Source organism: Penaeus vannamei, chromosome 12 (genome assembly GCF_042767895.1).
Source record: "Penaeus vannamei isolate JL-2024 chromosome 12, ASM4276789v1, whole genome shotgun sequence".
NCBI classification, from domain to species: domain Eukaryota; kingdom Metazoa; phylum Arthropoda; class Malacostraca; order Decapoda; family Penaeidae; genus Penaeus; species Penaeus vannamei.
Window position 1 is genome coordinate 11,276,555 of NC_091560.1, and position 18,060 is coordinate 11,294,614.

Below are 18,060 nucleotides of genomic sequence, written 5' to 3' on the forward strand. Positions count from 1 at the left end.
TTCTTGTTATATCCATTAATGTGTATTCATCAAATCAACATTGTTAGCATCCATATACCATAGCTTATTAATATATTTAAATCCTGTTTAATCACATACTAATACCACTGGATAATGATATCTGTAAAAAAATATCTAACTATCACTTTCTTCCCCAGAATATACATGTATGTGTTTGTGTTACCTACAACATTAAATTTTAACAATGCTTATGTAGTGAATGAAAATGACTGACTTTCATATATAATTGCCATATGTAACTGCTTGAAAACAGCTTGATGGTAAGAGATAAATTCAGTATGAGGATTGTTCATAAATGGAGAGGATACATATGTATTAGGAAATGTGTATTCATTACATAAGTCAGCTGCATGCCCCTCATAAAATAGGTTTTGCTGATAAACTGGAAGTAAATATGGATTTAAAAAATACAATCCTACTGTGAACAGAAAAAAACAATCATCGGTTTAAATTATTAGGGCATTTATATACAAATTCTTGTTTTTTTGGGAGGAGGGACTTATGTAATACTTTTTAATTTTTTTAACAGTGTAAAGATAGTTTGCGTTAAGATACATGGGGACATTTCTTAGATGTAATAGAAAGATGTTTACTACACCTAATATTTTTAAGTATAAAGGTATGTATTTGCAGAACATTTCTTTAAATTTAAAATGTTCCCATTTTTTGTAAATTTCCTCACATTCTCAGTTTATCAAACAATGCTTTCTTCCAGGTATAATCTAGGGATACCAATCCTACCTTTTCCTTTATTTTGCATTACTGAATAATGATTAGTATGATATTTTATTAACTTCAGAAAACATTTTCAGAAAAGTATTTTAAACCAAAAGGCTATATAACTGCATCCATTTTCTTCTGATTTTCTACTGCAGTCAAATATATCTGAAGCAATGTACTGCATTCTGTAAAACTGTCAACTGATTTTCCATAACAATATTTACAATATAAGTACAGAACTTTCTTTAAATGTGGGGTCAATCTGTGCAAAAGACAACAGTACTACTATATACGTTCAAATTTCCTGCACAAACATGCTGTATAATACATATCTAGGAACAGCTTTCTCTTAAAAATCCTGAATTTAATGTTTTTTTCAAAATCAATGTATTAGACCAGTTGACTATTAGCTAATACATAAACAACTATTCCAAAATGTTCAATACTTTAAACTTTTAGAATATCTTGTTAAGAAATTAAGGTTTACAGTAATAACTGCTAACAACAGTTAATGAATACGAGGACATGCCATTATTTTCTGAATAAATATTGATAATTTACTGGCTATATGGTATATACCTTATACAAATATTTTTCTTGTTGATAACCAAAAATTCTTTTTCAAAATCAGCATTCAACTTTGCTTAAGGGTGGCAGAAATCTCTACTAAATATTTGTTTATTTTACTGACTTTGTCTTACAGGACAGGAAAGAAATGGATAAAATTTAACATGCAAAACAAAGCAAATAATGTAATGACATGAAAACAAAGATTAAATATAAGCTTGTTTTCATTTGAAAATTTACATCCATAATATTATGTTACTTCCCACTTAACAAAAAACCCTTATGCACAATTACAATGAGATATTAGATAAAAATATAGAACTGCATCACACTGGCATTCAGAAGCTAATGATACGACCAGATAAGGTTGTGTGAGCTATGCGCAAGTCACTGGAAGGTTTGGCAAATCCACTCACAAGCTTGACCTAATGGCTACTCTGCTATGGTTCCTGCTCCCAATCACCACTGATGCTAGAAGATCTATTTAATAAATATTTCCCCCCCCTAAAATGAAAGACATACTCAAACTTCTAAGTTACAATTTGTCCCTTTTCAAAAGTTGTATTTCTACTTCCAAGTTTTAAAAAGAAAAAGGAGGAAAACATCAACACAATAAACTTTGTGGAGTGAAATTTGCAATTACAAAACTATTTGAAAAGGGTCGCAAAGGTAAAAAACTCCAGTGCTCGGTATACATTTTGGCAACTCCTTGATAATCCTACATACACTGATTAACTTAGCATCCACACCTCTCATGTCATCTTTTTTTTTTTCAACACATTTAAATTACTGTGGAAGGACAGATTTTGGTGAAGTCCATAGACAACATGAAGATACAACAAGGTCCTATTTGGAATATCAAATATTTCTATTTACATTCACTGGCTATTTAAAAGGATCAGGCAAAAAATGAATGGCACTTCTACACTTCTCGAAGACCAAAAGATATCGTTCTTAAGCAAAGAGGTGGTACAATGCTTGCAAACAAAAAACACCTCCTAATAAAGCAGAATGCAAGTCCTAAACAGTCCCTGAATATTGTTGAGTAAAAGATGGGCACATAGCTTCTGATTTTGTTACATGACTATGTATTTGTATACACTATGTAGGAAAGCTTTCTTTTTCAAACAGTTTCTTCAGCACAAAAATGGCTATTAGAAAAGTTATATTCTGTTTTACATTCTCTTAAAGTTAGGGATTCTCCATCCAGCTAAAGCCCTTATAATGTCATTTGGGAACCTCAGATACTTAAAAACATGGAACTAAAACCTTGAATGTCAACATAACACATTTCACTTCTCTTTTGTGACCTGACCCAATCTCAATATAAAAGAAAAATTATTCACTATATGGTATGGAAAATAAGTATAACCTTTTCTCACTTTACTCCTTTACAAGTATTAAGGAACCCTTTATTTAAACAAACTCCTTGATATGATTTAGCAACAAGTTTCACAAAACATGTGGAGCTTGCATCATACTGGAGAGGTACAAAATCCTGCAGGTTTGAGGGAAATAATGCCAACCAGTCCCTCCTATAGCATCACTGGGAATAATAAAGAATGCATGACTATTTCATCTAAGATTTAAATCACAGCTGATATCTTCCTCACTGCTTGTGGATCATGCATGCATCAAGCCCTAAATAGATGTTTTGGGCTCTATTACCTTATATTAAGCTCTTAACCTACAGGGACTGCTCATCAGTATATTCCCACACCTACAGTGTAGTAAATGGGCAAAACAAAAAATTCTAAAAAATAAAGACAATTAAGAAACATTTCTTTTTAAGTCACACATGACTTATGATGCAGTGGTCAGTTTACTCTGCTGGATGATAGAAGTCTTGCGAACAGGCACAGACTCTGGGGTGGGGATGGCTTCTCCAGTGGGCTGTGCTAAGAGTGGAGGCATTCGTGACTTGGTTGCTGGCTTCTGTTTAGCCATCTGGTAATCTCCCGAATCGAAGTATTTTTGCTAGAAAGTACAAAAGTATAAGTATATATGTAGTATTACAGTCAGTGCTTATGTCTGATATATATCAACTTCTCATATCTGAAAATTTAAACTCTTTCCATACAAATAAACCCATCACTATTAATACCATAAAACTGCATTTTTTTTTTCTTAACAAGTTTCAGGAACCTCTCAATATAGCTAGTATAATTAAAAATAAATTTTGATAATAAAGAAAATGTTGATGATCCAAAAATGCTTAAACACTTACTCCCTTTGCCAGCCTCTTTTGAAGAAATGCTGAATGGCCTGCCATTGGTCGGCCTACAATGGGATACTTTGATCGCAGTTTTGCTTCTTCTGCAGCCTCGATGCTTGCTGCACTCATGGGGGGCTGAAAACAAAATCAGTGTTAAAGGCTTCATTGACAAAAATGAATCAAGGCGAGTCTCTGAAGTCTCTGACAGAAGTCGCAGTAAATGGCTTTGGTCAACAAATAGGCAAAGAAATGGGCAACTATGGATATACTAGCCAAGAAGGGTATGAGGAAGAACATCACAATCCAGATGTCAACTGGTTGAGGAATGGAGTTTGGAGTATGAAGTATCTAAAGGTTACATTGGTTAAAATATTTACAATATAAGATAATGATTAAGGCCAACAGTACCAACTTATATGTATGAGATTTATAGACCAAGTAAATGTATTTCATATTTGGAATAGATCTAAATTATCAACATATGAAGATCAGTCAGGAGAGGATGTGGTGAGACATCTTGCGAAGATGGAAGGGGAAGGAAGAGAAGGACAGTTTTGGAATAGGTATAGAGAAAAACCTTGTTGGCTTGCTTCCTGTCTGGCCCCACATAGTGTGAGGCCTAGTTTGAATCTGAGAACCTCTATCTCGGATTTAAGGTTGTGGGCAGGGCAGCTCCTATAAAATACATTATGGGATCCAACAAAATTGGCACAAGTACATTACTGAGCAGAACAATTTGAATGGTCATGACTAGGTTAGGCACATAGAAAGCAGCAGGCTGTGAAGCGATAGTGTTTGGCTGGGTGGCCAAAATACCAACATTGACATGGAAGGGGTCAATATGGCCAGACATGGTAGGACACTCCACCAATATAAACTTTATTAGGGAGGTTACATCTACAGAAGCTAATCTTGGCAATATTGGTGCTGGACTTATGCTGGCCTCTGGGAGGAATAGTGAAGCATTGTACTGCCACTGCATCATAGTCAACAAGGCACGTGAGCTGGTCATTTTCACAGTATGACCAGTCCTTGTCATAGACAGGGCAAACAGTTGAGGCAATGGAAACAGTTCCAAAAGAAATATTAAGAAAGTAGTATAGTTTGGAAGGAATAGGTTTTTAAAGTTTGTCTACTTGTTTTTGGAGACATAGATGGAAGAGAAGGGTGCTGTCAGAGAAAATGGATGTAGGGGATATCACAAAGAATCAATCCCACTTAGTTAAAAAATACTCAAAAGATTTGCAGAGGTGAAAGCAGTAGAATGAGAAGGACGGCAGGAAGATACAATATGGATGAAGAGTAGTAATGAGGAGGATTAGGTAGACAATGAAGAAGACTCAAGGAGGGAGTATTTGTATCAGTGGTCGGAGCCGAGGCCAAAGGTGAGGCAGGGATTAGAAAACCAGGGAAGTTAAATTTATATAGGCTAGTTGATGAAGGGGCAAGCCTTAATGCCCCGAAGAAGAAGAAGAAGAAGAAGAAGAAATCTTCCTTATTGGCCATGGTACGCCTGAAATAAATAGGGAAAAGAAGTGGTCTACTCCATCGAGACCCAATAAGGGGTAAGTGCTAGGCAATTAACCGTATCATGTTGGGGCCAGAATTTTCTGTGACATAATAATTACATAATAGTCTAGCTTTTCTGGCTGGGCATGGGCTGTGTACAGCCAGCCTACCCACTAACTTGCTAGAGTGAGTCATAACTTTTATCCTTTCAGCACAATTTTCACACCTTAAGAAGTGGATAGAAAAAGAGGTTGAAGAAGAAAAGGAAAAAGATAGACCATGCAAAATTAGTTGAGGCAAGGGCTGAGGTCCAAGGTGTGGGTGAGCCCCCCCACAACAAAAGTGTGCAAACCTTTCAAGAACTGTTCCTAAAACTAACCATATTAAATTTGATAAATATAAATAAAAAAAATAAAATGAGTCTCAAACACTTCAATGTTAAAAACAGAAGCAGCTTACCACATTATTTCTGAGCTTCCTTACAAGCATTTACTGAGCTTCTTTACAAGCATTTATTGTCATTTTTATTTATCATTATCATTTTTATTTACATACCTATTTTCTAAGCTACCAATGGGATACACTTAAGTCTACTACAGAGCATTTGTGAACATGTGATCAAAAGACTAATTAATGCATTAAAAACAGAATTACATACAAAGAAAATTTTCCCTCTAAATATTTGTAACACCTTTCACTATACAGTAAGTCAAATGGAATTAACTACAAAGTAGGTATACTACTTATCAAGGATTATATATGAAATATCTAATCTGTATTCTAAACAAGTTCCTGATTAAATAAATATTCACTGGCTGTGAGCCAAAAGTTAGATAAGAAGCAAAAAACACAAAAGCAGGCAATACTAAAAAGTAAAAGCAACTTTCATTTTGAACAAAATAACCCCTTTCACAAATAAATAAATAAGAAATTGACTAATCAACACCAAAAGAAAAGAAAGGATGGACAACTAGACTAATTTCAGCCATTTTATGTGCATTCTAGCCTAAAGGCACAGATTAACTAGCCTTCTCTTTGTCTAAGACCTGACTTCTGTCTGAGTACCCAACCAAGTTCAGTGTTTCAACTGTGAAAAGCACTGCTGAAATAGACTGCGCATGCCTCTTGCTTGAATAATACCGTGTATAATACTTCTCATTTGAGCAACATGGACTTATTCCCCGTTTCACCATAATTATATGGCGTATATTTTTTGAAAGAAGCACCGAAGCCAATTTACAGATTCAAAATAATAAATGCTAGTCTAACAGGCTGTTGACGAGAGTGTAAATCCTCTGTTTCATTTCTTGTTGATATATTTTTGGTAATAAAAAATGAATTTTGTGATTATCAACTCTAAATATTTTATATAAAATCTCTAATATCACTTGTGATGACGACTATAGATATTGATAATTTCTTTAAGTGAATTACAGACAATCTTAAATTGCACCTTAGGAAGCCCTGACACACTAGAGGAAAAGAACGCCCTCAGTTATGTTATCACTGGCACCCCTCACAGACCCCAGATTTTGCACCAAAGTGACGCAATTTGGCCCAGATAGCCACGCTTATGGCGAGACTTGCCCATATACAGGACCACTTTTTATTTCTTTTTAATGAAATGCATGTTCTATTCATAAGAATGTGCTTTGAATACATAAGTTGAAAGTAGCAGTTGACACAATGGCAACACTATGTAGTGACCTGGAAAGAGTAGAGACTACACTGCAATGTATTTTTAATTTCAAATGTATTTATAGAACTTTTCATGTAATGTTTACATAAAGAATATATATAATAAAATAAAAAGATATGTTACACATTCAATACCAATCCAGTATCATTTGTATCATTCCTCAGCTTTCTCTCATACTCTCCCCTTACAAGTTTTAATAGGATACAAATTCATATTCATGGCATGTATTCACTACCTGACATCAATACTTCATTGAATATGATTTCCCTTCACATGCCATCTACCTATTTTGTTTATATATTTGTAAGCAACCTCTTTACAATCACTTAAATCAATGTAAATTTCAAATCATCTGAAAATTCCATTATAATGCTCATTAACATTTTAGCACTACACTGCTCAACATGACAAATTCATTAGTCTCCACTGGCTTTGATTGGATCAGTAATTACAGAACCTTTTCCATTCAATCTGATACATTATCTAAATATTTAAATCTAAAATACAAGATGGTGAACAAGGCCACTAGTAACAACCCAACTGTTATGAGATCTACAGAATAAACAATTGTTTTGGCAAAAATTGAAATAGTGAACAATATGAACATACGGTCAAGATTTTTATCAAATCCAAGCAAATCAGCAAAAAATAAACACAATTTCCTAATCTTTATACATATAGGCCTACCCTCTTTGACAAGATAATTTAATTGGTAAAGTCCGATTATATAATCAGTTACCAGCATTAACACCTATGTGACACTTGTAGTTTCTTTCTTACAACATCTGATTGAGTATGAATGTGATAGCACTTATCATCTATATCATAATGATAAAACTTCATTCTAGTGAATTAATTGTAACTACTTGGGGCCCCAGGCAATAAGGGGGGGGGGGGGGGTCATCAAGATAAAGAATCATACTCTGCATATCATTCATATCTTAATCCACAATTTCCCTCATTTCTTTCATGCCCTCCCCTGCTATTGGGGCCGCAGATTATTCTGATATATTTGGATAGTAGAGAGTAAGAGGAATCCACTGATACAAAAATTGTTGCTATCAGTTATGTGAAGGTACTCTGAAAAAATACCTTAAGTAGTGTGTTGGCATTTACCAGAGAGCCAAAAGGCACTGAGACCATGGAGGCTGCATGCAGTCTAATAACAAACCTACTAGTGTGTTAGTATCAGTTACTTTACCAATCCTTTCATAAGCATTTCTAACCCAATGGAATGTTCAAGTTTGAAAGCGAAGTTTTAGAAATGATACCAACACAAGAGTTGATAGAAACCAAAATCAAATAAAGCAAATTGTAATGGTTTATTATCCAGAATAAGAGCACACACTATGAAAAAAGAAGCAGAGTTATAAGAAACAATCATAAAACACTTAGGTATAAAAGCTAACTGCACTAAGTAAAACCAACTCCACAAAATACTTATCAGCAGGTCTATGTCTCAAAGGAGTACATGGGCTCCATGCTTTGTGGTCTGGCAATGGTCAACCACTAATATCCTACCATGACAGAGCTTGTGGTAATAACTTACAAGAGGACTGCGCACAGACTGAGAAAAGAAATGTAATGATCATAAAGAATTAGGCATATAATAAAGAGATTCATACATGTAAAGTCCTATTGCTTGGAAATGTCTATGGTTTCCGTACATTTACTTTTGGCAAAGGCCAACAAAATTCTGCCACATACTTTGAAAAGACTGCTTGTAAGCTTGGAAAACATTTGTGCAAATGGTGTAGTGACAAAACAACACAAACTTCTACCAATATCCTAAAAATCTGTAACTTCACATCAACTAATTAACAGTTAGTCAGATAAAAAGCTAGCTTGATGCTTCAAGACATCAGTGAACTTTCTTCTCCGTGCCTCTTTTCTTTGTTACCCTTCTTAACAAATGTACTGCATTCCCTATCTTACTTACAATGCAAAATGTCAGAAAGATGCACACATGATATAGAAGCTGCCCACATTGGGACGTCAACTGCCCACGGAATTTCTTCCACACATGAAGCAAAGTTATCAGTCTGGCGCCTCCCTAGCAACTGCTAAATAATGAACCAGTCCCCACAATTTTGTCAGATCTATCGACCTTTGCTAGAAGTGCAGAAGCTACAGTATCACTTGAAGTAGTCTTATTCTGTATAAATATCCATAGTGAGCTTGTTAGTTAAAACAGAAATAAATATATTAGTTAATGTTACCAAGAGCAAAACTCCGAAATAAAATGTAAATGGACACCAATCTTATTGTGCATAAGAAATAAGTCAAACAATACAGGTACAGCTGCTGCACCCTCATATTTACCATGAAATGACTACAATATACCCTGCATATCACCGCTCAGAGACGAAGTCCACAACTCCCTCGTACAGCTAGTTTTTAATGTCAATTTTCTCTAAGTTTCTTTAATCTATGAGTGCTTATAAATTAAAGGTAGGAATCTGCATGATACCCTGATTTTAGGACTTAGTCTCTGGAGGGTCTGTTGCTCTCGTTGACAAATACCAAGAGCTATTTTTTTAATTACCAAATTTCCAAATCACAACCATGTATGTAGAAATGAGAATTTGTGTGTGTGATTTGTTACCAAGAGTAACACAGAGATAGAGTGAATTGGACACCACCATCTTACAGAGCATATGAAATATAGTCAAACTACACAGTTACAGTAACCTCACATCTATCGCAAAATGACGTAAACATTCGCTGCATATCACCGCTCTGAGACTAAGTTCATAACATTACAACACAGCCAGAGTTCTTAATGTATATTTTCTATAAGTTGGCACGAAATACTAATAAAGGGGGGTTAATCTGCCTGGTTAGGACGCGCTAAGTTCGGGCAAATTGAGTATGATATTCTAGTAGAGGACAAAAAGCTACACTCATAGGTACAAGATATAATCTGCAGATATGAACAACAATGCCAAAAATGAAGGTAAAAGATCACGCAAAGCATCGCTCTCAGCAAGAGTCCGCTCAGTAGCTCCCAGCTACAGCTTTTGATTGGTCAGCTGACCTGACTTCGGTGAAGCTGTCTAGAGACAGAGGAGACTAGGGTGACCTTAGCTTTTAATTGATTGAATTTTGGGACCAGTTGGGGACTTTGTCTCTGGTTAGCACGTCTGTACAGCGAAGAATTACCTAAAGGTGGGTACAGGGTGGTTTGCCCCCCTATCTAGAAAATAAATAGAAGCTAGAAAAGATTAGGTTTGGGTTTTAGGGTTCCCATGATACCCTAGTTTTAGGACTTTGTGCTTCGCCCTCATTAACAAATACCCTATGTGAAATGAACAGTTACATATATTGTCAAAGCTCCACTTAAATATACGAGTAAATGAACCGTACAGACCAAAAGTATATAAATATAATGCAAAGCTTTTAAAATAACAAAAACCCTGAACCAACGCGATTCTCTTCATTAAGTTTCCGTTGTCAATTATTCAACGTCACTGCAAAGGCTCAGACCCGTTCATTATCACCATCAATCAGCAATTTTGATTAATACCTCCATTCAATTTTTGACAAACGGCCCGAACTCCCTAAATATTTACGCCAATAAGCGTTTTGTTTTTGCATCCATATTGGTTCTCTTCGCTTCACCTCTTTCTTTTCCTCTCCTCCTTCGGGCGACTGCTCTTCCACTTTCTCAAGAGCTCCACTCTCCGCTTTCTGCTCGGTGTCCGACATCGTCAGTCAACTAAATATGATATCGGGGGAGAAGGAGACGGTTAAATTGGCGTTGCAAAGGGAATATGAGTGAAACTTTTGGTTACACTCAGATGTGGATTGACACCGTCTGCCAGCAAATGCCTCGGAAAATATTTATTTTTGTATTGGTTTCTTATATTTTCAATCATTTTTTATCTTTATTAATTATTTTTGACATTTACATATTAATTTAGAATGTAAATAAATTTATTTTTTTCTTTTATCAATTTGGATTTGCTTTAACCGCTGATCAATACGACTGTATCCGAAACCATTGAGTAGATAAAATCTTAAATTTATTTCTTTTTTAAACGAAAGGATTTTTCATACATAATATGTAGCAGAATGACAGCTAATCAATACCAATCAATTAATATTACCGAATAACCTTGAATGAATTGGAGAATTACAAATATATATATACATATATGTTCTCACAAATTCCCTATTTCATATTTGCTCTTGTAAACCTGCCATAACACATAATTACCATATCTTGATTAAGGGTTTTTATTCAAGATTTCATGAAGGTTCATAAATCCGAGAAATCCTACAACAATTTTGAAAGGATTCGGAATCATCTGCCAGTAGGAGATTGGCCGGCATCATGGCAGCACGGGTGACAAAATCTCTGGTAAGAACACCCATTCTTATGTTTTCATGTGTACTCTGTGTGTGGTCGTGACCTTCTCAATATGAAGTAAATCTTTCAGTTTACCAGTCTTTGAAACATAACCTTATTTAAAAGAAAACGATATAGGGGTTCGTAGGGAAGGTCACCTTGCACATAATGGGTCGCCGCACCGGGTGTATCATTTTCCCGTTTCGTGAATTAAGAGAGATACAGGCTTATAATCTCTAAATTACCATATGGTCTTGTATCATTTATGATAAATTGTAAATTATAGGATTGAAGACGAGGTAAAAGAATATCCAGTAATGATTGATGTATCGGTCTCCGAGTTGCAATCCCTTTAAAAAGTAAAAGTTGGCATCAAGAGCACATACCTATTTGGTAAATTTGGCAAGGTAATTATCCTTCCTAATTACCCTGCCTGGCTTTTATTCTCACCCCCCCCCCCCTCTGCTTCGTATGTGCTTCCCGTTATGAAATCCCTTTGTTATTTGTTGGTATATGTCTTGCTGCTATTTATAGTTATTAGGCCTTCCTCTCCATAGGTGAAGAGAGAGCACTTTATAGTCACAGGTTCCCTAATTTTTATAACTCACCATGGTAGCATTTAGTAGATTTTTAGAATAGATTGATTGTGATTAGTAGGGGGTCTAAGGTTTGCATATAGCTTTAGTTCACATAGCAGTCTTTGTGGTAGTTGAGTGTTTAACATGGGGTTCATTCATCTGTTTCTTCAAGCTGGGGACTTTGTCTCAGACAGGTGTAGTTCTTTTGTAAACTTAAAAGCGTGGTTCAACTGGTCTTGTGTACACATAGGTCCGGTCATAATCGTGGCTATCTGGATAGAATCGTGTCACTTTGGTGCAAAATCTGGGGGCTGAGGGGAGCCAGCAATAATACTACTCGGACCATTCTTTTTCCTCTGGTATCTCTGGGCTTTCCAGGATGTAGCTTAAAATTATTTTCTATAATTTGTTTACCTATAGCTACCACTTTTTTTCTCTCCAAGAGTACGATTTTCCATTTGCCCTTGCAAAGTGGGTCCAGACTCTTAAGATTAACCACCGCATGTAGGTGTAAATTCACAAACAATCATTGTCATCCTCTTAAAAAGGCAGTGCATGTGTGATATAATTCTTTACCTCAATATGGCAACTGTGTGCAGGTTTAGGAATGAATAATCATGTTTTGAAAGTTTGTTTCATTAAGCAATATTCATGGATTCCTAGGAGTGCCACCAAACTTGTTGGCTGGAATAATAGGGATGCAGACACTTTAAATACAATTGTCTCAATGTTAGCACTATTACACCAAACTGTTGCAAATGCGATACTAATTCCCATATTTCCTCATTTATTGGAGTTAGTAATGAATGGTTACCTTGGTAGCATAAAGTATATGGTTGTAATATCAATTATTGTTTCACAAAATTGTTAATTCTTTAAAGTACAGATGTACTCACCAGAGATTTTCGTAAATTCCATGTCACAAAATCTAATAATCTAAGTTCACGTGACTTAGCATGCCCTTCGTGCACTGCCTGTGGGGAAAGTTGATGTGAGGCTCTGCCCCGGACACTCTCAGGGAAACTGTTTTCACCTTGGTATGCATAGTAAGAGATGAAATTCAGGTGCACCAGTAAACTTACTGTTTGTGGCATTTTCTTGGATCTTTTTCCTTTATTATTGTATTATTTTTCCTGTCTGCATATTTCTTGTACTGATGACTGCAACTTTTTGTCCCCTATACGAATATCAGCTTCAAATTGTCTTATCCTATTTGGGGTTAATGTTGCATATAGAAATGGTAGTTGTGCAAGTTCACTTCTCTTAAATAACTCTCATTTATTCCTCAGAGCTGAAAGTGAGATTCCAAACCGGTTGTCAAGTCTTTCAACAAACCTGAATAGAACTGTCATTTATAACTCCTTTTATCAATTTCTTATTAATGGACACCCATTACTTCGCATTAGTAAAGCGTGAATTCTTCTTTTTAAATTCACTTAAGATTTGTTAATGACATGGTGATATTCTTTAAGGAGACCTTCCTTCAATTTTTTGCCAGTATAAGTCAAGATATGAAAAATGAGGTATAGCTATTTTTGAATATGTGTACATCTAAACAGTTACCCACATGAATTATGTCTAGTATTAAAGTGCCATAACAAGGGCAACTCCTACTCCCTCAGTCGGTACCCATAGTTTAATATTTCAGCTTTTCTGGTCTATGCTTTTCTTGAATACAGACAGAAAATAAGGGTTCACAGGAATTTGCATATAAACAAATAATAGTGAAGGTGCTAATTTAATTTTTTTATGATCTCTCACTCAGATCAACAACAATTTTATTCATTTATTTATTTTATTTTTATTATTATTTGTAGATTTTAATTGTCACATTTTGATTAAAAAAATGGTATTATAAAATTAAATTGTTTTTTGCATTTAGGCAAATCCAATAATTGGTGATAAATTTTGGGAAGTTGATGAAAATTTTGATGGCTCCTCTCCCACAGTGTTTATTGGATTTAAAACAATAGAAATACCAAAATCCTTAGAAAAATATCAAAATGCAAGAGGATTAATCTTTTGGATTGTGGAATTTTTGTAATAATGATATATGGGTATTTTCTCTGACCCTAAAATAGATATTTTGGTCATTCCACATGGTGTATTCATATGAAAATACTAAGCTCTTAGAGGAAGATTTAGGGATTTAGAATTTCATGATTTTGGGTTTTTATCTCCTTTTTGTGAAAATGACTAACATTCTGTAGGGCAAATATCAAAACATTCAAAACAAATAGATAAAAAGTTACTCATAAATAAAGATTCTCTAGGAATACTTCATGATATCGTTATGTTTTACGGTTTTGGTGTTCTCAGTATATGCTTTGGTTAATAATTTTTTTTTTTTTTTTTTTTACAGCTTAACTATTTTCGCTCAGCTGGAAGTCGCCAGTTCAGTAGTGATGTCCGGACAGTTACCCTAATCCCAGGAGATGGTATTGGACCAGAAATCTCTGCTGCAGTTCAGCAGATATTTACAACTGCAAATGTAAAGTTCTCTACATATAATCCCATATTAATATATTTTCTCACATTTTATTTGTAGATAAGTGTCCATGATATTTATTACATAGTATAATTCTCATAGACTGTGTAAATGCTGTCAATGTATGCAGTTGTTTCACTTTTTCTTGTACTTGTAGGTTCCCATTACATGGGAGGAGGTTGATGTGACACCAGTAAAGGGCCCAGATGGCAAATTCGGCATCCCACCAGCTGCCATTGAGTCTGTGAACAGAAATGGAATTGGACTGAAGGGACCCCTCATGACACCAGTTGGCAAAGGTCATCGTTCTCTCAATCTTGCCATCCGTAAGGAGTTTAGTCTTTACGCAAATGTACGTCCTTGCAGAAGTATGGAGGGATATGAGACTCTCTATAAAGATGTGGATGTGGTGACAATCCGTGAGAACACAGAAGGAGAATATTCTGGAATTGAACATGAGATTGTTGATGGTGTCGTTCAAAGCATCAAGCTCATCACAGAACCAGCATCCAGGCGTGTTGCAGAGTATGCTTTCCAGTATGCACGCAACAATGGCAGGTTAGCATTATTAAAAAATTATAAGATTTTGTTATCAGATTTCATATGCAATAGCTATAAGCTTGTTGATAGTGCTCTATGATGTTTATACAGTTGTAATTAACATTCATACTTTTAACATCTTTTTACTATGTTGACATGCCAATTAACAAATTTGTCAATTCTTGCAGATCAAAAGTAACAGCTGTACATAAGGCTAACATCATGCGCATGTCTGATGGCCTCTTCCTGCGATGTTGCCGAGAAGCTGCTGAAAAGAATCCAGACATCAGGTTTGAAGAGAAGTATTTAGATACTGTGTGCCTTAACATGGTACAAGATCCCTCACAGTATGATGTCCTCGTGATGCCAAACCTCTATGGTGACATCTTATCAGATCTTTGTGCTGGGCTAGTTGGAGGTCTCGGTCTTACTCCTTCAGGAAATATTGGTGAGGGAGGTGCTGTATTCGAGTCTGTCCACGGAACTGCTCCTGATATTGCAGGTCAAGACAAGGCCAATCCTACTGCCCTCCTGCTGTCAGCTGTAATGATGCTGCGCTTTATGGAACTCCATAATCATGCTGCTGTTATCGAGAAAGCCTGTTTTGAAACCATCAAGGAGGGCAATTTCCGTACAGCTGATTTAGGTGGTTCTGCCAAGTGTTCAGAGTTTACAGGTGAGATCTGTAGGAAGATTGAAGAAATGAGTGGTTAGAACTGGGGACTAGGATTGTTATTTATAGTAGTTGGCATAGATAGTATTATAAAACGATAAGAAGTGTTTATGGAAAAAAGGAATATGACACAATTCTAAGAGATCAAATATGTAGAAGGTATGAGAATTAAGTAGAGTATACTGCAGTAAACTTAGAAGGTCTAAGGTAGCAACTTACATTTGTGGTGAATTTCTTTTAGTTTATCTTTTTTATAGTAAAGGGAGCTTATCATGTATTGATGAAGCAAGTGATCTCAGTAGGGGTCTGTACACTAGATAGAATCATGACCATTTTGTTTTTGCCGGTACATTGTTTTATAAAATATTTATTTTCAAATAATTTCTTCACATGTCATTTCCTAATCTATATGTATTTTAACAGTCCTATCTGTATCTTTTTAAAATATATGTGAACCTATGTGTGTGAATAAATATGTATGTATATTATATATATTTACATATATATTTACATATATATTTTCATATATATATGTATGCATGTATGTATGTATGTACATGTATAAACATTTTGGACATACATACATACATGTTACATGCATACGTGTAACATGTACAAGCACACACATGCACACACAAATGTACATGCACATGCACATGCACACGCACACACGTGTACACACACCCATGTACATACATATGAATTACTTGCTTTGATATGTTATGAGGCAGTACACAACAGATAATAATGCATTTATGAGAAAGTATCAGGTTTTTTTTATGTATTATAAATGTTAAGTATTTATGTAAAGATAAGTGCAGGTACCTTAAAATATTTAATTCGAAATTGGACCAGAAAGGCAGTGAATTCCATGTAAGATTGACTACCTAATTATTGTTATTTGTATATACTATATGATCTGTACAGAAATAAAGTTTTAAATATGACTTCTTTTTACTATTTTTTCAACGTCTTTGAGAGACTGATCGAAAGATTAATTGTATGAAGGTATGAAAAGGAAATAATTTTTAAATAAATCCCAGATATACAGTATTCACATAAAAGTGGTCACACATTTCACTTACTTTACATGTGTTTCCCCAAATCCCATGCCTGTTGTTTTTGTGAAGGTGGGATAAGAGACGGACTGAGGCCCAGAGATGGGGATCTCCCCTGCCTTGGCCTTCAGACCTCAGCTCAATTGATCTTACTTATTTTTTTTCTCTCTCTCTCCCCCTTTCCTTTTCCTTCTCTTCTCCAATCCCTTCTGTCGAGTACTTCCACTTAAGGAGACCGTCACTCTGAATTTTGTTTATTTTTATTTATTTATTTATTTTTTTTTACAAAAAATTAAATGAGGGTGATTTGACAATACTGCCCAATATTGTGGCGACCTTTTATAGGGAAAGGATGAAAACTAGAAAATACTGCCAAATGTTGTGGCGAACTTTTATAGGGAAATGGTGAAAACTAAAAACAATAGCCTTTTTTTTTTAACCCATGTGCGGGGACGAACATCACTTGGAATGAAGACCCTCCACTCCACAGCATTAAGAATCTCTACCTTGCTAAGATGTCATATGAGAAGCTCGAGTGCATGTAGGAAACCTACCGAGAACTTACCAGAACCGACCCCCCCCCCCCCCAATCCTTTGCTCGTTGTTGTCGTGGGGGATCTCCCCTGCCTAGGGCCTTAGCCCTCGACTCAACTAATTTTGCATGGTCTTTTCCCCTTCAGCTTTTTGTTTCCGTCCCTTCTCCAACCCCTCTACTATCTACTTCCTAAGGTTTAAGAGCTGTGCTGAAAGGATGAAAGGCTGGCCTTGTGCCAGTCCTGAACGCCTTGCGGGAACCATGACCACAGTATTCCCCTGATTTAATTGTCTAGCCTTTACTTCTTAAGGGGCACTGAGGGGTGGACTTTATTTCTCCTACATAATCAAGGCCAGTAATGAAGATGTAATACCCCTAAATAGGGGCAATGAGGCTTGCCCCTTCATCAAATAGCCCCACCAATTCAAACTCTCCCGGCTTCGCAGTAACCTTCCCAGATCGTACTTTCAAATACACCTCGTTAATCTAGTGTCCCAACTACAGAACTGTATGCACTCCATTCTGCCTTAAACGCATATACTCACTCCCTCCTTCCTCTTTCACTATTTTTACTGACTCCCGTAACTCATTTACCCTCATAAAATCTATGCACTCGACCAATCCCCTTGTCTGTCATTTCCAGAACTGGTGGTTCTAACTGTCCACACGCCACAAATCTGTCAGACTTTGCTGGGTGCTCAGCCATGTTGGAATCGCTGGCAATGAACAAGCAGATACTCTAGCACGCTACGCCGTTATGTCCACATCAAACCAACCACACTTTTCACATATTCCAGTCACGGATTATTACCCCCACTTTAAAACCTTCCTGTATACCCGATGGCAATCTTTCTGGTCAAGCCTCCACAATAATAAATTACATACTGTAAAACTATCAATCTCCTCATGGTCTGCTCCATTTCACCGGAACAAACGTTGGGAGACGGCCCTCGAAAGCTTATTGGCCACACCCGCCTATCTAATGTTACGCTCTGATCCGCCTCTATGTCTCCTATGTAATGTCCCTCTTTCAGTTCCACACATTCTGTTGTCCTGTCCACACTTCACTACAGCCCGCATATCTGGTTTGCCCCCCCCCCCCCCAA

At 36.0% G+C, this 18,060-nt stretch overlaps 2 protein-coding genes across 3 annotated transcripts; one reads left to right on the top strand and one right to left on the bottom strand.

Annotated features, from left to right (window-relative positions):
• On the bottom strand, window positions 1-10,706 carry endos (endosulfine alpha). Of its 2 annotated transcripts, XM_027359112.2 has the most exons (4): window positions 10,353-10,564; window positions 8,281-8,298; window positions 3,536-3,658; window positions 1-3,285 (listed from the first exon to the last, which is right to left on the bottom strand). In XM_027359112.2, exons 1-4 carry the CDS (start codon window positions 10,437-10,439, stop codon window positions 3,112-3,114), a joined length of 402 nt encoding a protein of 133 aa, XP_027214913.2. In that variant the 5' UTR covers window positions 10,440-10,564; the 3' UTR covers window positions 1-3,111. The 2 variants fall into 2 exon arrangements, with proteins under 2 accessions (XP_027214913.2, XP_027214914.2); XM_027359113.2 differs by lacking the exon at window positions 8,281-8,298 and having other exon boundaries at window positions 10,353-10,706.
• A 229-nt stretch (window positions 10,707-10,935) lies between these two features.
• On the top strand, window positions 10,936-16,308 carry Idh3a (isocitrate dehydrogenase [NAD] subunit alpha, mitochondrial). The gene is made up of 4 exons (XM_027359111.2): window positions 10,936-11,094; window positions 14,023-14,151; window positions 14,306-14,706; window positions 14,877-16,308. The coding sequence occupies exons 1-4, from the start codon at window positions 11,068-11,070 to the stop codon at window positions 15,400-15,402; spliced, it is 1,083 nt and encodes a 360-aa protein (XP_027214912.1). The 5' UTR covers window positions 10,936-11,067; the 3' UTR covers window positions 15,403-16,308.
• Window positions 16,309-18,060: the final 1,752 nt, after the last annotated feature.